Source organism: Thalia democratica, chromosome 2 (assembly GCF_965202585.1).
Source record: "Thalia democratica chromosome 2, ktThaDemo2.hap1.1, whole genome shotgun sequence".
Lineage (NCBI taxonomy): Eukaryota > Metazoa > Chordata > Thaliacea > Salpida > Salpidae > Thalia > Thalia democratica.
The window spans coordinates 51535654-51558722 of NC_139166.1; the positions used below are offsets into that span (position 1 = coordinate 51535654).

The 23069-nt window shown below is 25.8% G+C and overlaps 2 protein-coding genes across 2 annotated transcripts; one reads left to right on the forward strand and one right to left on the reverse strand.

Annotated features, from left to right (window-relative positions):
- Positions 1 to 276: 276 nt before the first annotated feature.
- On the reverse strand, positions 277 to 5660 carry LOC145849981 (dual adapter for phosphotyrosine and 3-phosphotyrosine and 3-phosphoinositide-like). Its single transcript, XM_082955109.1, has 7 exons — positions 5609 to 5660; positions 5012 to 5131; positions 3143 to 3276; positions 2634 to 2770; positions 2414 to 2524; positions 1991 to 2164; positions 277 to 858 (listed from the first exon to the last, which is right to left on the reverse strand). The coding sequence occupies exons 1-7, from the start codon at positions 5629 to 5631 to the stop codon at positions 832 to 834; spliced, it is 726 nt and encodes a 241-aa protein (XP_082811235.1). The 5' UTR covers positions 5632 to 5660; the 3' UTR covers positions 277 to 831.
- A 15122-nt stretch (positions 5661 to 20782) lies between these two features.
- Positions 20783 to 22066, forward strand: LOC145828680 (uncharacterized). The gene has a single exon (XM_082936434.1). The coding sequence runs from the start codon at positions 20783 to 20785 to the stop codon at positions 22064 to 22066; it is 1284 nt and encodes a 427-aa protein (XP_082792560.1).
- Positions 22067 to 23069: the final 1003 nt, after the last annotated feature.

The window sequence follows — 23069 nt, forward strand, 5'->3', positions numbered from 1 at the left end:
ACTCTCAACTTTTCACAATATTTCAATATTTGTAGAATTAAAAAATGCTGATAAGTTAAATAATCTTGTAAGTCAAAGTTTAATTTCTCAATATTACCACTAAAGTCAAACTATTGAAATTAAATTTTGAAAAGTACTAACATAAATGTATATTTGAAACGAAATTCACTTAAAACAAAATTCAAAAGCAACTTATATATGAGTAATAAAACAAAACCATTATTAATAAAACTTACGTATTATAAATTTTATTTTGATACACTACAAAACAGAGAAAGCGAAAAATCAGTACTAATCCAACAAAAACATTACTTTTAATGTTTATAAAACAAAACGTATCAATTTAAACTTGGATTATTCTATAAAATGCGTTTATACACGATTCAGACACTATATTAAGACACTAAAAATGAATGTAAATGCATAAAAGTAAAATACTAAAGCTGGAAAAGGCTTTATATAAAATGGAGTGCAACAAAGCAAATAAATGCTCACATTTAAACTAAAAAAGAGCGGCAAATGTAGTTAGAAATAAATTTTACTCATAATCCATAAGTCACCTCAGGCGGTGGTGTTTAAACCATAATTAACAGTTACATTTTTTTTAAACAAAATAAAGCATGTTTTCTGTATAAACAGACACATTGTTAAATTTTAAAACGAATAAACTTAACTCAGGTGTAAAAAAAGCAAGTAAGATTGAAATGAAAAATAAAATTGCAACAAGTTTTTGTGAGCATATTGATAAAAAACTGCAACATTTCATAAAGTGACTTGATAAATTCGAAAATGCTGAAATCAGAACTTTGTACCTTGGTTGATTTCAGTTCTTCACGTAGAAAATTTTTTAAGCTCTTCCTGTTAAAATTAAAAAAAAAAGTTAATTAACTGTTTATGGTGAAAAGAAAATTAAAAATAGAATCCATTACACAAATTTCTTCAAGTACATAATTAAAAAAGGTTATTCTTTATAAAGTTAAGCAAAAATATAGTCTTTATTTTAATACTTTTAACTAAAAGGTTTCACCTTTACGTTATTTTTTTATATAATTATGTCAATTAATTGTTTTGTTATATATGATAAAAAAAATATACATGCAAATTTTCTCTTTAAAAGTTTTATTAAAAGTACTATTGCAGAAAACTATTAGGCCAAGAAGAAAATGCTAATAGAAAGTAATTTCCGTTTGATCGTTACAAACGTGTATTAAATGTTGAAACATTTTTAAGTTTAAGTGAGCCTAACAGTTATTTGGTCATGAAATACTAGCACGAAGCTTTGTCTTAATATTTTAACAAATTTTGCAATATATCTTAAAACCAAATAGTAATTTTCTTATAACTTTAATAAACAAATTCATAGTTTTATTTAAAAGCTAGAGTTTATCTAAAAAAAGAGTGCAATTAAATTTTTTAAAAATTCACGCTTTGCTGACCAAAAATTTCATTAGAATATAATTAAAAAAACGCCATTGGTTTGAATACATTTAATTTTTTTCTTAAGAACAGTTTATAAAACTTATTCAAAGTTGCTATAGCATACAACTTATACCTTAGATAAACATTAAATCTAGTTATTGCAGCTACACAGTGTTTTTATAAAATTTAAAACACTTAATAAACTTTGATAATAAAAAACATATACTTACTTTATACGAAAATATGTTCTGACATTTAAAAACAACTTAATATACATATATTATTTTCACTATTAATTTGTGCAATCACTGATTCATTACTTACTCATTCCCACATTTACAATGCACAACAAGCTCGTCAAACTTACACTTTTCACCATTAAATTGCCAGATTAACAAACTCACCATTTTACCATTTGAAGATGAAAAGTAGTTTTACATTTAAGTTTTTTCGAGTCTTTTAGCAATTTTTGTACAATATTGCAGGTTTTTCTTTGTCATTTTTTTGCCTGAATTGTCAAAATCCAGGATTCCAGGTTTTATGGCAACCCTGCATATTGACCAAAACTCACCATCTTCCACTTGATGATGGACACCCATTCCTCCTGTTCCTGGGCGGTGGTGGCGTACATGAACCACGTCCTGTCGGGAAACACCAGGCTCAAGCAGTTTTTCCTGCCCGTGGTGTCGTCGGCGCAGCACGCCTGACAGTCCTCCAGGTTCAACGTCCTTATCGGCTTCTTTTTCTGCGGTAAAAGTTCTGATTTGATCAAATGACTCGTGAGAAGTAGATGTTTACTTATGCAAGAACATTGACTTGCAGTTTAATGCGAACTTGAGTTTTACTTTGCAGTTACAAAAAGGAACTTTTCGTTAAACGTATTATCAAGAGAATATTTTTTAAGTGATCTTATAATTAATGTGCGCATTTTAACTCCGTAAATTTATTGTTATGTACATGTAAACTTCTAAAAACAAAAGGACAAGTAACAAACTCCTCTGTCGGCAAAGTAGCTGAGTTCGTACTTGTTCAGTACAAACCATCTGGTCTTCCAATTCTTCCTTATTTGTCCCAACTTTGTCAAGAACCCTTCTTTAGATGCTAGCTGCAGAGCAAAACAAACTTGAACAATTAATTGGAATCACTTAACTTAAAACTAAAGCAACGTAATTAAATTTGCATGTAACAACATAAACTAAAAAATTGAAACTGACCGAGTTTGCTTTTGCCTGATCGTCCAAATCCTTCTCAGTGGCACCGCTTCTGTAAGTTGACTGCAGCACTATGCTCTCGTAATTGTCGGGTTCTTCCACCGTCTTCGGGTACGGGTGGGTCAACAAGACGAATACACCTGAATGTTTTGTTACCTTCAGTACGTAACAGTTTTAAAGAAACAAAAACTTTTCAACATTTATGTTAAGTAGTTAATGGTAATTAGTTAATGGTAAGTTTAAAAAACAAAATACTGCTGAGCAGGGTTGCCAGAAATAAACAACTCTGAACATTTGATATACGTTTGTTTGTTTCAAATAATATTTTAAGTTTGAATAATTCTTTTTTGATCAAACAAATTAACAACAATTTCTGCGAACACATAAAAATCTAAAATAAAAATGTTGTAGTAATTTAAAAAAATAACCATTTAAAATATTTTCCTTTTTGGTTACAAAAAACTTTAAATTAAACATAAAAACTTAAGCAAGTACACAAAAATCTTTATCACCTGAAGTACCGCCCAAAAGCGGTTGATTTGCGAAATGCCTGATCAGTGAATCTAAAGTGTCGAAATTTGTTATTCCAAACTTGAATCCAGAATCAAGTTTTTCTATTTTGAAGTGCTTCACAGACTCTTTGCCCCTTAAAAATGGTTATTTTACCAAATATTGAAAACTAGAGTTTTGTAATTAGTGTTTAAAAGTAATTCTTTAAAATATTCGTAAAATTAAAAAGCAATGTAGTTTGAGTGCATAAATTATGCACAAAATAAAGTTAATCAGTGATTGCAATGAGCTATAAAATTATCTTTAAACAAAAAATAAAAAGTCATACTTAACAAAGAGTGTAACTTAATTTTCTAGCATTATTACTTTTAACACATAAATCTTATGTGAACAGCTTAACATAATAATTCAGTTTTAACAAATTTATTCAACTATCGTAGGACTTTAAAAGTTTATAAAGATATCAACCTGTGGTTTTTAAAAATGTAAAAAAAAACTAATTTTGTCGCGTGTTGAATTTAAAAAAATATTAAAATTTCAAGTACTTAGAAAACTTTACATGGTTTTAACAAAAATAACTACCTATGTAAAATCTAAACTTTTGGTTATAACATAGTCTATGAAAGCTCAAACAACTAAAAAAATTCAAATATATATTAATAATATTTTAACATTACAGTAATAAAATATTACATTTTAAATATTAAATACAACATCATATACAAAAAGGAGAGTAATATATATTGATGGGTATCTTAAACAGTATTTTGATTTGTATGCTAAAATAAAACATAATGAGATAAACTTCAAAATAAACAAAGAAAAAAGTATTAAAGTATTAAGTGGAGCTTTTCCTAAAACTAAAAACATTATATGCGCTTTGTTTATAGTTAGTGTTTGCTATAATTTAAATGGTTATTTACCTATCAAACCAATTAATTCAAAAGATAAAAATCCCTTTTAGTTAAATTTAAAACAAAAATAAAAGTATAGGATTCAAATGGTAAAAAAAAACATTGACTGCAACTTATTTCTAAAATGTTTAGTAGGAAAGTTATGAAGTATACTTTTCTACACTTTGACTTTTTGACCCAGCTACTAAACTTTTTTCATAATTAAAAAAAACATTAAGAAATTTATATATCTTTTTACTCGGACACTCAAGTAGTTTATTTTTATTTAAGCAAAACTTTTTGTAAATGAACAGTCTTTTTATCAGAAAACTTAGAAGGCATTCATATTTTTATCAATTAAAAACGTATATAATAAAAATAAATATTTGAGTAAATTTTTTAAGCGTTAATAAAATTTTTTAACTCGAAAACAAGGCTTTAAAAAAAAAAAAGATTATTTTAACTACATTAAAAAACTATAAAAAGATGTAGAAATAATCCATTTCTATAACATAATTTGAGGACTGAAAATTACAAGTTGATAAATAAATGCAAATAAGATATTGTAATTGGTAGCAAGCTTAAAAAAGTACAATCCAACAATTAATGAAAAAACTTTAAGTTTAATTTTAATTTTAATCATTTCAGTTTTAAACTAAAAAACGAAACGTCAGCAAAAGTCTTTAGAGCCTAAGCCTTAACTTTAGTATGCCATGGACAAGCTCAAGTTAAAATACCGTTTGATCACACCAAATTGATTATCAATCTGATGATCAATTTGGTGTGATCAAACATTTTGAAAAAATAAAAAAGGATAAATTATTAAATAAAATAATACAATACAATAAACATTAAACAAACAAAAGTAATTACAGGTTCTTATTCGTATTTTACTAATTGAAGAACTTTATTAAGTCTACTAAGATTTAAATACAAATTCTAAAATTTACTAAACATCGGATTATCAAAAAAACATACCTTACTGATATTGAATAAGTCTTTGGATCAGATCCGTCTCTCAGCAAGTAACTTCCTTCTTGGCCATTTGACATCAGCAAGGCTTCAGCAATGTGTCTCGTAATGTTACCATGGTACCAACTGTTAGATAAACATGGTTTAATTATTTAAAAATATAGTCACTAAAATAATATACAATATTTGAAATAAGTTTAACAAAAATAGTTTAGAAAAGATTAAAAAGCATTGTGTTGTAACAAATCATCAGTTAAATTATTACATTTAATACCTGAGATTACATTTAAATATATGAAGATGTACAACACATGAACTCTACTAACAATATAAGTAAATTATTATTTAATTTCTTTAATAACAAAACACTCTTATACAAGCAGTAAAAATTAAATAAATATATATCTAATATACAACATCAAGATAAAAGAGTTGACATAAGTCTTAATTTTTTAATTTTAAGAAATTTGAAAAGTAATTCATAAATAGCTTTTACTTTTCCAAATTTAGTCAAATTCTTAAAATAAATTAAAATTAGAGAAAGTATCTAAACACTTAGTAATTAAAATTAAATTCTGTTGATAAAGTTTTCCGTAAAATTACCTGACTGTTTTTATATTGTTCATATTTTGTGAATAAACTCCTCTTTTAAAATATATCTGTAAAAATTAGGCTAGTTAGATGCTTGATTAAATGTTAACACATACTTAAAATAAGTTAACCTAGAAAAACTAGAATATTGTGTAAACTATAAAAAACTTCCAAAAATACTCATGAATTTTACTTTAAACTTTTACTTATTAGTAAACCATTGAAAAAAAGTTAATGTAGTAAATTTTTATTATAAAAATGTATCAAACTTTATACAACTTTGAAGGATTACAACTTTAAATGCAAAAATTATTGAAAAGAACAATACTAAAACTTAAAAATGTAGTATATCTTTATTAAATTAACATAATTATTTTTTAAACAATGTGAATTGTTTATCTGGTCCTCACTTATCTAGTCAGTTTCAGTAGAGAAGTTAATTTAAACTTTTCATAAAAAATCAGTGTTTTCACTTAAAAAGTTTAAATAAATACAAACTATTTTTGATGGTGTAAGTTTGTTTTTGTTAAATTAGTTTCAAACTTTATCAAAATCTTCTGTTTATTTTTTCTGTTTTAATTGATTGGTTTTCTTAAAAAACATGAAAATTAATTAAAATACAAGAAAATTTAGTTGCGGTTTATTATATGCTTTGCACAATAGTAAATAGATATATTAAAACAAAATAAATGTTATGTTCTTATTCGGACATAATTACAAAAATAGCTTGCCTAACATGGTCCGATAAGTGAGGAAGCATTGTACTACTATATATGTTGATTTAAAAAAAAAAAAAAACTGTTGTACATTACTAAAAATTAACAAGCGTTTTTATTTAATACACTGATCCAGTGGTTTTAATAGTGTTCACCTGTGAACAGTAGTGCGCATTAAAACTTTTTTACTATGCCAAGAAAATTTAGAAATGAAAAAATGTTTTTCAAATGGTGTTTGTTTTGTCTTTTTATATTACAAGTGCTAGTTATGACATAAATTGATAGTGTATAACAAGTTATTTATATATTAAAGCACTCAAAACATATAAAAAGTAGTAAGTTTAAAAAACAGTTTATACTTTTTATAGTTTAGTGTGCAAATAATTTACTTTTGAGTTTACAGTTTTTAAAAAAGTTAAAGAAATAAGAAAGAAAAAGTGTTTTATATAGTAATAACATTTTTCAAACAATATAAAACAGAAACTTGGTTGAGAAAAAATAAATATTTTCATAATTACTTAAACTTTTGGAAAAATATTAAAATAGTATATTTAAGTCAGCTTTTAGTTATATACTAGTTTTGTTAAATGTTTATACACTTTAACTTACTAGTGATAAAAGTTTTAGCCCTAAAACATCATACTTAATACAATCCATATTGGCTAGTGGGTTAGTGGATTAAAAATGGGGTCAAGCTGAGACTAACTTTTTAGTGACTAAAACACCAAAATAATTCAAGGAGAAAATTCAATAAAATTTTAACATATTTTCAAAAAGAGTTTTGTTTTTATTTTCTAGTTAAAGTAAGCTTTAGTTTTGACATTAACTAAAAAAGCATTTTGAGAATTTTCAAACAGAAAAATTAACAAAACTGGCTACATTTCAACTATCATAACTTCTGAAATAAAGCAAGAAAAGAACTAAGTTGCCACTCTTTGAATCAAAAAACTGTCCTGAATGACCAATAACTGTCCTAAGTCATCCTGAGTTTTGTTTTCAAATCCTTAAAATTTTTTCTTTACTTTAGAAAATTAATAAAAACAAATTTCTGCAATAAAGCTGATTATAAAGTAACAAAGTATTGAAACTAAATCTCATTTAAAATTTGTCATGATTTCATCCTAAGATTTTAAAATATCCTGAGTGTACGGCAACTCAGAAAGAAACAGAAACAGTTTTGAAAAGAACCCTAGTTTTTATCAACAATTTATAATTCATAGTTTATTTTTTAGTAAACAAGAAAGTAAATTATACTGGTTTCCAGACCATAGTGTAATTTAAAAAAAAACATTGCTTTGTGGGTAATAATTTATTTATTTTCAATAACTTTAAAAACGGGTATAAAAACTAATTGATGGCTTAAACAGCCTATATCATCAACAAGAAACTAAGTGAAAGAGATAAGCAATCTTTTGGAGAAAAAAGACAAGGAATGACAAAAAATAACCTAAGTTACATCAAACAAGATGAGTTTTGTAATCAATGAGTAATCAGAATTTTTTATATTTTATTCAAACATAATTTTCAAAACAATTTTTTTATGTATGAATTTTCTGATTATAAGTGGACTGATGGTACAGGGCCTGATGGTGGTGTAGGTTTCCAAAAATATTTTTCAAAATTTCCCCTTTTTCAGGAAATTAAAAATAATTGTCTCTACTCAATACAAACCAAAGAACAACTAATTAAAGTTTTTTATTTCTTATGGAATATATCTAGGTATCCTCTTTTGTCTCCTTTACTATTTAATTTTCCCCCATTAGCTCTTTTGCAGCTTATTTCTCCTAACTTTCTAAAAGAAAGTGTAAAGCCTAATGATGAAAACTCTCTAAGTTGATCATTACAAGATCAAAACTTGGTTATTAACACTTATACAAAAAATAAATAGATACTTATATCTGAAATAAAAAGCAGTTTGTAATCAATTTACGACATGAGTCACAAAAGAATAACTTATATTATTAACTATACCTTTTTTTTTAAATTTTAGGTCATTTTACTTACCAGTGGGCAACAAACAGTTGCAGGGACCTGGAAAAGTACCCTGGAAAGTATTTCTATCTTCTAACATGGTTGCCACTGATCAAGGTGAGAAAAATTTCCTGACTTTTTCCTGACTTTCTACTAAAGTTTTCCTGACTTTTCTTAATCAAACTCTTAAATTAAACTTATTCTAAAATACATAATATAATACTTGAAACTATATAAAGCTTTCAATCTAATTTCAATACAGGTTAAAAACAACAGTTTTTTGCTGAATTCTATCATCAAACTTCCAGTACATCACTTAAACCATATGTGTATGATTGATGTTTGTAATAAACAGCTCTATCAGCAAAATACTTGTATTAATACCTTATAAAAACAGCTTGTCTGAAAAAAGACACAATTTTTTAGCATTTCCTAGCATAAATGTATCTAGATAAACAAATGACATACAAGGAACTTTTACAATCAAAACCTTGAATTAATAACGAACTTTCACAACTAAAATCTTAAAACAATAACAAATTTTTACGGTTGAAATCTTAAAACAATTAAGAACACATTTTTTTTAAATTTCCTAGCATAAATGTATCTAAATAAACGAAACGACATATAAGGAACTTTTACAATTAAAACCTTAAATCAATAAGGAACTTTCACAACTCAAACCTTAAAACAATAACAAACGTTTACAGTTAAAACATTAAAATAATAAAGAACTTAATCAAATACTGTTTTTTTAAATGTAAGTACTAAATTTTTTTTTTCTTTTTTTTTATTAACTCTTCAACCTCTTCATCTAATGAAGATATGGTTTCCTTCATCTGAACTGCATTCCGCTTCATTTTCTTGGCAGTTAAAATAATTTGTCTAATTTTATTAAATCGCTCTCATCTGCTGCCCCTACACTTGTTGAAGAGAATCTTTTCTCTAAATCAAGCCACAACTTGTGGGCTTCATTTCTTTTCTTTTGGCACTCATTTATTTTTACTTTCATTTATAAAATATTTCCTCTTATCATTTAGTATAAAATTTGTAACAAATAAATAAACTCTTATTTACTTTAAAAACTTAAGTTACTCTACAAAAAATACAAATAATAAGTAAACTTAATCTTGGCATATACCTCTCTTATAACTTATTTTATAAATTTAAACAACTTCAAAAAAATTATAAAAAGGTAAAGTATACACATTAACTTGTTACATAAAATACTAAACTAACAACTTAGTTATAAAGAACTCAATTATTTACTTGAACAAAAACACTTGATTCTAAAATTATGCTAGATAAACTTTTGTGCATATATCACAGTTTCACTATGGAAGTGTCCTTGCGACAGATAATCAATACTAAAAAGCTTACAAAATCTGCTTGTTCAAGTAGGGTACTTGTTCAATATGTTAATTGAAAATTTTTGCAGTTTTGTAAAGGATATTTTACTAATTTATACCAGATGAAGGCTTTGGAAATAAGATTAAATACATTTGTAAATTTATAGGAAATTTTTGGATTTTTTTTCTGACTTTAAAGGACTTTTTATTAATTTTTACCATTTGAAGGCTTTGGAAAACAAGGAATTTTGTAAATCTAAACTGACAAAATCTGAATTTTTTTTTAATTTTATCAAATTTCCTGACTTTTTTTCAAAACCCCCCATTTTTTCCTGACTTTTGTCATTTTTTTAAATTTTTCCTGACTTTTCCTGATTTCCAGACCGAGTGGCAACCCTGTTTTAAACATAATTTGCAAAATATTATCTTTTTTTTAATCTGAAATGAGTTCTTAGATGGACTTTTAATGCACAAAATTGCATATAATATATCTACTTTATTACAATCAACTTTATAAAAAATATTTATATACATTTTTTGAGACTACACAATTACCATTAGGAAGAACTGTTTTTAATAATTCTATCAAGCAAAATACTTTTTTTTTATCTGGCCTGTTGAGAAGAAAAAATTTCCACATCTATTTAAATTATAGTTTATTATTATATTCAAAAAAACAAAAAACAACAAATTATTATAAAAAAGAAACATATTAGAGATTTTTTAACAAAATGTTAAAAAAAGAAAAATATGAACACTCACAACTATGGCCAATGGATTGGTGTGGAGAAAGACCTTTTAATCATCAAGCCTCACACCATATATTTGTAAATAACTTTAAAAACTTGATTTAGAACTTAAATAAAATTCAACTTTTAGATCAATGTAAATGATTTATTTTAAAATAAAACTAAGTAAAGAAATTAATTCTAAAATAAAAAAAAGGTATGCAATTATTTTTAAAACCCATTACTACCCATATTGACTATGATAACCATAGTCTACCTTGGGCACCACATAATCTCCTCTCAAAGATTTTCATTATGTACGTTCACATTTTTCTTGTTGCCCTCTCTAAAAGAGTAACCATGAAAAATGCAATAAAAACGTCAATAATAAAACAAAAAGGGAGAAGGAAAAAAAGCTTAAATAACATTATAGGAATTGCACAAAGTTTAGAAGAAAATCCTAAACTTACTTTAAGAAATATAATTAATTGACTGATTAGAACAAATATAGAGACTAATTGAATGCATTTTACACACTTATCTACCAAATAAATTAAAAAAAGTTTTATTTATTAAAACTTATAATGAAGAGAAGTAAAACTTTAGCCAATCAGAAGCTCTTGAATTTGTAGCTGACAGAATTGTAGTGACTACAAGTTTGGATTTGTAAGCATCTTTTGATTGGCAGTGCATATATTTTAAAACAGTTATAAGTAAGGGAAAACTTAAAATACTATAGTTTTACTTTTAGTGTTCAGTTTTTAATTTTTCACTACGAATATAAACACCAGATTGAAAGCATATAATAAGATAATAAAGTTAAAAAGTACATAAAATTAGTAAATAAGTTATAATAATAATCTAATTTATTATAATTATACATTATTTCTAAAAGATTAATAAAAATTTCGTTAAATTATTATATAGTTGATTTTTTTAGACAAATTTTTTTTTGGTTTCTGCAATTGTTTCGCTACGTGCATTTCTAACACCCCCTAAAAAACCAATTTTTTAAAACAAAAATTTAGTTTTTCAGATTGTTAACAGGCGTGAGTAAGCTTTCATTAAAAATAATTAAAATCTACAAATAATTGATCGTTTAAACAAGTTAATTTTGTATATCGTAATACTATGTTAGGTAAGATTATTTATAACATAGTAATATTATAGTCATACAATGTTATGAATACCGTAACTGTTTTCAAAAATTGTTATTTATAATTATTCGCCAGTGACAAAAAAATTACAAAACAACTCATTGTTTTCTTTTCCTGCCTAGGACTGGTTTTTTTTTTTTTTGAGGTAACTGAAACATTTATAATACGAAAAATTTGCGATATCACCTAACTCATGTATGTATAGTATTATACAAGCTTTACTTCTAAGTTTTAAATTATAATTTTTTTCGAAAATTCATTTGAATTTTGTTAAAATAGTTCAATAAAGTAACAACTTAGTCTTTAGTTTCTTTAGATTTTAACTGCCTGTGTAGTCTGTTAGTTAACAAAAAGAAATGCTTTAAGAACTTATTTTAAGTACATTTATATTATAATATTTATATTTAAAATTTAAATACTTTTAAGAAAAAAAACTAAACTAGTTATTGTTTAACAGAAGTTACTAAATAATTAGTAATTATCATGAGTCTTACTTAAATACAAATATACTTAAGTAAACTGCTTGATAATTAAAAAGTAGTTAAAATTTTAAAATCTAATTTTATTAGTAATTTGCTGTTAGCATGAAGAAAAGTACTAAATGGATATTTAAAGTCTTTATAAAAGAAAATTCAAAATGAAAAAATTCAGAGTTAGTAAATCAATGTCGTTGGTATCTTTTTCCGGTGTTTAAACTTTAAAAAAATCAAATATAATTTTGTATGTTAAATTTATTTTAAGGTTAACTTACATATGTGCTAATACTTTCATTTAATTTTTTTTAGAAAAAACAAATGATTAATGAAAGTTTTTAGCATCTACTAAAATTAATTACATTTTTTTAAAGAACACATTTCAAGTATTTTCTGAAAAATTATGTTTTTTATTTTAAGAGTTTGATATGGTCTTTAATATAAAACAAAACAATCAAAAGTCATACATAGTTTTTATAAATAATATAGAATGCCTTAGAGCAAAATTTAGTTTTAAGTTAAGTTCAAATTAAGTTATGGTTTTTGTGTGGTTATACATTACACTTTAACCTTACTACTGTTTTTTTTCTTACTTTTTCTAAATCTTATACTTTTTCAATATTTTTATTCTAAAAATTATTTATAACATTTGAAACCCTTTCGGATAATTTTTCAGATTTTTACTTGTTAAGCTATGGATACCTATTAAACAGAAAACTTAAAAATAAAATTGGAGCTATTCTTAAAACTATGTGATTGTTATAAAATTGTACAGTTTGTTTATGATTTTTTTATCTATTGATCCACATAATATTTGCATTTATTTCAATATATAACTCTTCCTTATTGTAATATTTTTTGTTGTATTAAAACAAAAACGTCTTTTAAAAACACCATTTATTCTTGACTAGTGTTTAAAAGAATATTAGGCTTAGGTGTTGCTCTTAATTAAAGAAAAAAAAAACTGATACTCAAACTAAGATATCTAATATATTAGAAGTTATATAGAAATAAATGTTTGGTTAATAACAATTAAAAAAAGGTTTTTTCAAATTACATTTTTTGAAACTTGATTGCAAGAATTAAAAAGTTGTGAATACTGAACATTTAAAAAACTTTTTGTTTTTCTAAGTTACTTTAAATGAATTTATAAAGAGATTAGTTTATTGCCAAAATGTTGCATTTGCTTTCAACTAAAATTATCGTTTCATATATAATTTTATTTATTTCCAGCATAAATTGACACAAAAAGTTTAACAATACAAATATACTAAAATGGTTGAAGAAATATGTTAGTCAAACTTATCTGTACATAAAACTAGAAGTGTTTTAAATATTTAAATAAATGTTAATTTAAACTTTTTTATTGCTTTAAATTGTTGGTTTAAAGCAATTTTAACAAAGCTCCAAAAATAAACTATATATACTGCTGTTTTCTACTTAAAAAAAAAAATAATAATATACAATAATGATATTAAAAATATATATCTATGCTTTTAGAATTATTAAGACATTTTAATAATAAACATTAAAATAAACACCTGTTTGAAACATACTTGGCATCTTAATGTTATAAGCAAGCTGAGTTGTATATTTTTAAATTACAAATATTGTTTTGAAATGTGGTAAAGATTATTATTACCTTTAAACATTACGAAACAACATGTTAAATTGCGTATAAGATATTCATGAATAAACAACCATTCTAAAAACCAGCTGAATAAAATGTAATAAACCAATTAAAAACGCTAATTATAATAATAGTTTTAAGTTTTTGATTTTTGAAGTTAATATTAAAATTAATCGTTTAAAGGTTGCTACATTTGCCTGGATAAAGGTAATGAAAAGTTAATATTTCCTTGTAGATGCAAAGGTAAGGTTGATTTTATTTGTATTATTATTTGTGACAAAATTATAACCATACCTGTTGGCATTTTTTAAAACTCTTAAAGTATCTATTTTATGTGCAAAAAACTGCATTAAAAATTATTTTTACATTTTTATCAAAAAAAATCACTAACACTTTTCGTAGTATTTGCCATTTACTTACAAAGTAGTATAACTACTTTGTTATTATGACATAAAAAGTCTCGTTTATAGTTTTCTAGTAATCTTTAATATTTTAATTATAATCTTTAATTTTTATTAACTTTTAAAAGGCTTTTTTAGTTCTAGTATAACTATTATTTTAATACTACAACCGAAACTGTAAATTTCAGTTATAAGCTTTAAGAAATTGTTTGATTTTAAATATAACATAATTTATTATAAATGAGCATCAACTAAGGTGGCACAAAATATGTGCATGAAAGTTGTTTGACAAGATGGATTGAAGAAAATGACAGAAAACGATGTTACATATGCAATTACAGGTTTATTTGTATTTATTTTGTTTTCGAAACACTTCAAAAAGTTTTAACAAAGTTTTACTAGTATTTCAAAGTTATATGACTATCACATTCTAAACAACCAACAATTCTAATTAAAACAACGAAAAAAGTAACAAAGATTTATGCATATTATACTTTATTCCAATGTGTTTCAAAAAAGCATGTCTGCAAAACTATATTGCTCAAAAATACAGATGTTTTTATTTAAAATACTTACTAAACTGTTACTTCGAACTTTACTAACCTACTTAGCAATTTTAAATGAACACAGGTACAAGTTCAACCACAAGAAAGTATTTAGTTTTTCGGGACTTTGGAAAATTTTGAAATGGAACTTTTTCTATTTTAAAGCATATTTAACGACTTTTTTGGTTTTGGAGTTAAGTAAATACTTTCGTATTCACACTTTTTCACACATAGCCTATTTTATTTTCGCTTCCAGTTTCATGTTTAATCTTGGTCTTGAGCTGTATTTTGACAGGTAAGATTCAGTTTGTTTCGAGTAAAGTTACACAGAGTACTTAAATTTATATCCAACCCATAGAAATAAATTTGTTGTTTTAAGTATCATTAATAAAAATAAAATATCGTGTTTTTTAAAGTAACTAAAACTTAATATTATTTTTCAGAAAACTTTTATTTGTCACCAAAATAGCTAGGATCAGAAATTACGAAGAAAAAAACTGAAAAACAAGTTTATAGAGGAAAATTTCAAAACTGTCCAATTTCAAATGCGTAAAACAAGAGCGTTATTTACTATAATCGCTTATTAAGATCGTTTTTCCTAAAAAATAAAATACATTTGTATATCTTTCGGTTTATTTAATGTATCTTTGTGAGTTAAAAAAACTATTGTTTGAGAATTTGCTTTAACACCTGGTTATTATTAGTAGTAATTTAATGAATTACATTTTTTAATTAGAAAGGTAGAGCATGTTTCTTTATTTTATTATTTTAAATGCCTCGAAACGTTCTTTTATTGCAGAAAATAAAATAAAAAACCTTTCGTGTTTAAATGGTTTTAATTTAAACAGATTTAAAATAATTAATATTTTTATTAATATTTTTAATTAAAATTAACCGGAAGCAATTTGTATTATATTGAAAAAGCCTTATTTGTGTACCCAAAAATATTTCGACTACAATGTTTCTTTATTTTCGTAAAATTTAATTCTTTATAAGCCGTGTGTTTGTCATTTTGTTAAAATTTTACTATAGGTATTTTTTCTAAACAAGTTTAATTTTGTCTAACTGTTTTTGTCTTTTAAACTCATTTGATTAATATTTTACTCTAATACTATATTAGTATTAAACTTATTCAAATAAAAGCACCCTCGTTTTACCCCATAGGGATCTTCAGCCCTGCATAATAAAAAAAAAGACGATGGATATTTTAATAAATAGTGCAAAACAATTAGTATAACCAAATTATTAAAAAATAGTATATCAATTTACCATTATTGTTAAATTGAACAAAAATAATTAAAATAACGAAAATACAATTTTTAAATAGATATCTTTATACTTACAATTATTGATATGTTTTATACAGTTCTAGATAAAGATTATAACGACACAAACCAAAAATGACTTTTAACGAATAAGAGTATGGTAAATACGCTAAGTTTAAAAATAGAATTTCCTAAAGTGCAGATAGGTGTAAAAAAGTTCTTGTCCTCGTTTAAATTTCGCTTTTTATCAGCAAAAGCTATCTCAATTTTTTCCAGGTTGCAAGTTTTACAGATTTACCAACATTTTTTAATTCTCCAATCTCATGCATGATGCTCCGTTTTAGTTGGTAGATGTTTTAGTTTTTTAGTTTCCAAATGTACTTGAAAAGTCCTGTTCCTTTTTTTTCTTCATTTTTAATGTCACTAATGTACGCGTACCATTTTTTTTTGAACAGGCCTCCCGTAGATCCTATGTAATCCTTGTTTGGTTCTGAGTAGTGATTGTCGCCTTGTAAACCACATTCTGCTGCAAACACTTTCTACTTAAGGGACAGGAACTTTTGTTGCGGCAGTTGCACATACTATTCTCTTGATTTTTCTTATGCTTCATTTTACTCAGTATCTTCTTGTTGTGACCTTACTTATAAATGATTAAACACATTTCATACAACAGTAAGATACTTTGTAGTTGTTTTTTATAAAAACTTTTTCATGATTTCGATTTTAAAATGTTTGTCAATTAGGTTTAAGAAATTTTTCCAAATGTTAGTTTTAAATGATTGGCAGTATGGGGGATTGAAGAACATAATTTTTCGTGTTTGTTTTCGATTTTTTATTGTCTACAAGGTTGGTTTTGTTTTCATATTCAAGTTCGTTTGAAGTAAGATATGCGTAGAGCAACTTGGTAGCTATGCTTTGCATTATCTAAGGTTTTCGGGTAAAATTACATAATTTTGTTTATTTCTGCTTTGAGTAATATTTACTTTTGACATTAATAATGAAAGCAATTTAGGAATTTTCGAACAGAAAAATAAAGAAAACTAGCTACATTTATACTATCATAACTTCTGAAATGCTTAAAGCCAGAAAAGAACAGAGTTTCCATTCTTTGAGTCAAAAAACTGTCCTAAGTCATCCAGATTTTTTTTCAAATCCTTAAATTTTTTTCTTTCATTACTTTAGAAAATTAATAAAAATCTCGTTCTGCAACAAAACTGATAATAAAGTAACAAAGTATTGAAAATAAATCTCATTCAAAATCTGTCATGATTTCATCATAAAATTTTTTAAATATCCCGAGTTATCCTGAGTGTATGGCAACCCTGAAGAAAACAGAAAGAGTTTTGAAAAGAACTCTAGTTCTCTTCAGCAGTTTATAGTTCATAGTTTATTTTTTAGTAAACAAGAAAGTGAACTACTGGTTTCCAACCTACAGTGTAATTTTTGAAAAAAAATACACTACTTTGTGGCAATACTTCGGTTTTTCTTAATAATTTGAATAATGGGTATAAAAGCTATTCGATGACTAAAACAACCTATATTATCAACAAAAAACTAAGTGAAAGTAACGTAAATTTTTTTGAATAAAAAGAAGAATCCCACAAAATAACCTAAGTTACATCAAACTAGATGAGTTTTGTAATCAATGAGTAATCAGAAATGTTTATACTTTATTCAAACTTATTTTTCAAAACAACTTATTTATTGATTTATAAATGTTCTGATTATAAGTGGCCTGATGGTACAGGGCCTAATGGTGGTGTAGGTACGAGCGTTCAATTGGTTTGAATGGCTTTTTTTGTAATTTTTTTTGTCTAACCAAACTTTAAAACCAATTGTTTTCAATTTCTTTAATGCTAGCTTGGAACTTTTTTTTTATTTTAAAGAACGCTCTTTTGCTTAGTTTTTCACAATAATTTTAATCGAATTGAGGTTTTACTTTTGTAGTGGGGCCCCTTTAAATATTTAACGTTTTTTTGCATTTTTTCACTTTGCAACGTTTTTCTCTAAAATTTTATTTCTTTCAGTTTTTTTTAATAATTAACATCCTTATTTAACTGAGTTTTATTACCTTAATTTTTTTTTTCCAATAATCTTTTTTATAATATATGGTTAAATAAATTTTTCAGAAAATTACTAAATTTGCACGGTTTTGGTTCTTTGTTACATGGTTTTGTAGCAAAAGTAAATTGTTTTTTTAATAAGTTTTTTTTTTTAACAGAGTTATATAATAAAGTTTTATAACGTTATTATATTTTTTTCCAACGTATTATATTTTTTCAATAATATGACCCATACAAATTTTACCCAAATTTTTTGTTTATGTAATTTTAGGAATTTCTTGATCAAATACTAAGAATTTAGGTAAAACTTAAGTGGGTCATATATTTGACAAAAAATAATAAGTTGGGGAAAAATATAATAACGTTATAAAACTTAATTATGTAAGTCTGTTGAAAATAAAACCTATTAAAAAAATAATTTACTTTTGCTATAAAACCATGTATAAAATACTTTTTTTTTGATCTGGCCTGTTAAGTTCAACACCTATTTAAACCTTAGCTTATTATTATACTAAAAAAAAAACTTAATATTATACAAATATAAATATCTTGGAGAATTTTTAACAAATAAAAAAAAAAAGTTTTAAAAGCATTATATGAATTGCATAAAGTTTAGAAAAAAATCCTAAACTTACTTTAAGAAATATAACTAATTGACTAATTAGAAGAAATATAGAAATCAGTTGATTGCATTTTACACACTTACCTACCAGATAAATCAAAAAAAGTTTTAATTATTATAACTTATAACGAAGAGAAGTAAAACTTTATCCAATTGGAAGCACCTAAAATTTGCAGCTGATAGAATTGTAGTGACTACAAGTTTGGATTTGTAAGCATCTTTTGGTTGGCAGTGCATATATTTAGAAACAGTTATAGGAAAGGGAAAATTAAAATGCTGTAGTTTTACTTTTAGTGTTCAGTTTCTAGTTTTTCACTACGAGTATAAAAATCAGATTGTAAGCATATAATAACATAATAAATTAAAAAATACATAAAACTAGATAATTGAATATATTAATAATATAAATTATTATAATCATATATATTGAGTTCCAATGTAAAACATGTTTTTATAACATCGTTATTTCCAATAAATAAATAAAAATATTGCTAATTTATTATACAATTAAACTTTTTTGACAAAATCAGTTTCGGTTTTGCAATAGTGTCGCTCCGTGCATTTCTAACACCCTCTAAACAACCAATTTATTTTAACAAAGGTATAGTTATTCAGGTTCAAAAGAGGCGTGAGTAAGCTTTTATCCAAAATAATTTAACTCTACAAATAATTGATCGTTTCAACTAGTTAATTTTATATACCTTAATACTATGTTATGTCAGAACATAATATAGTACAGTGGTCGGCACGCTACTTCGAATCCGTGAACCCTAAATCATAAAATTAAAATTCTGTGCACCCCAATTTGCATTCGTTAGCACCGCTAGTGTTTAAGAATATGTAAACACTTTTAATCGTTTTCTAAACTAATAATTTGGTAAAACTCAGTTAATTTTTACACGCTAACTTTAAATTGACCACTTTACCCTATCCATTTTAATAAACTTATACCGATGATCTAATAGTAAATAACATAGTATATTATAATAATACAATGCTGTGAATACCGTAACTATTTTTAAAAATTGCTATATATTTTTATTTGTCACTGACAAAAAATTTAGAAAAATCAATTTTATCTTTTCCATATTAAGAATTGATTTTTTTATGAATTAATTTAAAAATTTCTAATACGAAAATTTTTCGATATCCCCTAATTCATGTATAGTGTTACTAAACCTTAACTTCTAAGTTTTAAATTATAATTTTTTTGAAAATTTATTTAAATCATGTTAAAATAGTTCAATTGTGTAACAACTTAATCTTCAGTTTTTTCAGAACTTAACTGCCTGTGTAGTCTGAAATAGGCAAAAAAAATGCATCAAAAACATATTTTAAGTACATTCTTAGTATAACATTGTAAAAATTTATATTTGAAATTTAAGTACTTTTAACAAAAACAAAAAATAAAACTAGTTATGGTTTAACAGAAGTTACTAAAAAGTTTAGTAATTATCATGAGTCTTCCTCAAATATATGTACTTAAATAAACTGCTTGATAGTTAAAAAATAGTTAAAGTTTTAAAATCTAATTTTATTAGTATTTTTCTGTTAGCATAAAGAAAAGTACTAAACGGATGTATAAAGTCTTGTTAAAAGAAATTGATAAAGGAAAAATCAAAACTAGTAAATCAATGTCGTTAGTATTTTTTTCTGATGTCTTAAATTTAAAAAATCAAGTATAGTTTTGTGTGCTAAATTTATTTTGAGGTTTATTTATATATATGCTTATACTTTTGCTTTATGTTTCTTAAAAAAAAAAAGGTTTTTTTATACTTGTTTTGAAGCTGATGAGTGCATAAGCACGAAACTCGAGTTCTTTGAGTTTTACATCTTGAAATAAACCTTTTTATTAATAAAGCCATTAAGGTGGGCTCAGTTTGAAAGACTTGATTAATCAAGTTGAATAGCTTATTTCTATATATATATAAAGCTAAATTAAAAAATAGGGAACAAAATACATTTTAATTTAAGTTAGTGACTTATAAAGTAAAGTCAAGTTATTGAAAGTTATAATTTGGATATAATAATATAAAACTTGGGAATTTAATTTTTAAGTTTTAATAAATTTTTACATACCTTGATAAACTTCTCAAAAATAATGTTAGTAAATTCAAGTTAAATAATCGGAAGTTAAAGTTTGGTTATACTATAAAATTCTTTTTTTGAAACTTTTGAAAACATCCTATTTTCTTTGTAAAATTCTCAAACCTCTCCTGAATTTTTTTAGGTTTTTAAGTTCAGGTATAAAACAAAGCAGCAAAAAATGACCTTTGTATACGACAAAGACATCCAATCACGCAAAATTTTTGTGGGTGGCCTAGCCACCACTACAGATGACATATCGTTAGTCAAATACTTTGAGCAGTACGGAGACATCTCTGACAGCATAGTCATGTTTGACAGGCTGACAGGCCAGCCAAAAAGGTTTGGGTTTGTAGTCTACGCCAAGGTAAGCTCAATGGAGAAGTGCCTTGCAGACTGCCCTCACAACGTGGATGGTGCTGATGTTAATGTAAAACATGCAGCCATGCCCTACCCCAGCAAGGAAAAAGATGAGAGAGGAAACTGCCAGATCCACGCAGTCTTTCCCTTTGGCTCCAGGATGGATGAGGGACAGATAAAGCTGTACTTTGAACAGTTTGGTGATGTTGAAAATGTCAGAATCCCCATGGATACTGCTTTAAATAGACCCAAGCACTTTTGCTTCATTGAGTTCAAGGAGAGGACTTCAGTTTTGAAGGCTTTGGACAAGAAGCAGCACAAGATGGGGGAGAAGTTAATCAAGGTGACAGAGTTTGTTGAGAAGAAGGATAGAAACAAGAACTATGGTCGTTGCGGCAGGAAGCAGGACATCAAACCTGTGGCTCAACACAGGCATCAGGACAACTACCGCAGCAGGCAGAGTTACCATGACAACCCCTACAGTGATTTGAAGGACAATTACAGGAGCGGTTATGACAAGAGGGGCTATGATGAACCAAGGCACTATGGGGAAGGTGACATCCCAAGGAGCTTTAGGGGTCCAAGTGAAGCGCCTGAGGGATATGAGTATGTTCTTGTCAAGAAAGAATCATCAAGAATGGATTATTTTAGGAGGGGGCGACTAATACCATCTCCAATAAGAAACTTTGAGGACTACTCCCAAATGCAAGTGGGCAGAAACTCCCCAATGATGAGAGGAAGACCTATGAGGAACAGGAATAGGTTCAATCCGATGGGCAGGCCCCAGCAACTAGGTGAGCAGCAGAGACAGAGCAAGCAGGGACCGCCAGCCAAGTTTGCTTTAATGCAGGATACCAGACTCTTCTGTGGCGGTTTGTCAAAGTTTACTGATGTAAAAAGCCTGGACAACTACTTCTCAAAGTACGGGGAAATCAAAGACCAGGTTGTCATGTACGATAAGGATACTGGGGTGTCTAAGAGCTTTGGCTTTGTCACCTTTGCCAATAAGGACGCCGTTGAGAATTGCTTGCAGAACAGGCCGCACCACTTAGACGGTCATGACATCAGTGTGAGAAAGGCAGAAGTCAACCCAGGCAAGAAATAAGTGAACTTTAGCTCAGAAAAAGATTAGTTGGTAATTGTGTAAATGGTTATCTTGATATTTCAGTGTTGTAATTTTTAAATTCTTACGAGTCAATAGACTTTAATTTAGGGTTTAAGGTCTTCTTCATTTATAAAAAGGTTAAAGGAACTTTATAAACATCTGTTTTGTGGTTAATTTTGAATTGAAATCTTTCACTTAACTTAAAGTCTTTTGAAATGATCTTACCTGTTATAGTTTAATTATTTCTTGAGTGTAAAATAGTTTAGTAAAGTTTGTTGTTAATAAATTCTTGATTAGTGAGGACTAAATTCATCTTAGTTGTTTCCGTTAATGTAATAAAAATAGGTATCACATTCAAATTCGGCCAACGTTGGATAAGAACTTTAATTTTAGTACAACATCAAGTATAAAAGAAAATTGATTTAAAAATTAGTAATGTTGGCTATTTTTATAATACCAAAAAAATATAAATTCAAATTAAAAAAACTATTTCAAACGAATCTAAATTTTAAAGGTCTTATACATCAGTGTTAAAAATTCCCACAATAGAACTGCATCAGCAAGTTATTGCAATATTCGACTAAAAAAGTTGAAAAATTATATTTGGATTCTGTAGTAAAAAATAAATTTTTGATGAATTTGTATTAAAATAATTAATTTGTTTTTTAATTTTTATTTTTTGAGCTTCGCCCTTTTGCAGGAAACCTCCAACTTTCAAACTCTTAACCCTTAAATCTAGTCAACTAATTTGAACTAGAAAAAATTAAAAGTTAAATATCTGTAAAAAGTAAAAAAAAAACTATGCATATTTATATCCTTTTATAAACACTTAATTGTATAAAAGACTAAAATTTAATAAAGTTACTTATAAGATGCTTCTAGTTTAGATTTTCACTAAATTTTAAAACATTGTATTTTTTGGATTTAAGAAAACAATAAAGAGATTTCAACTACCTCTTTATTCAAATTTATACTTTCAAGAATTTATTTAACAAACTAACTT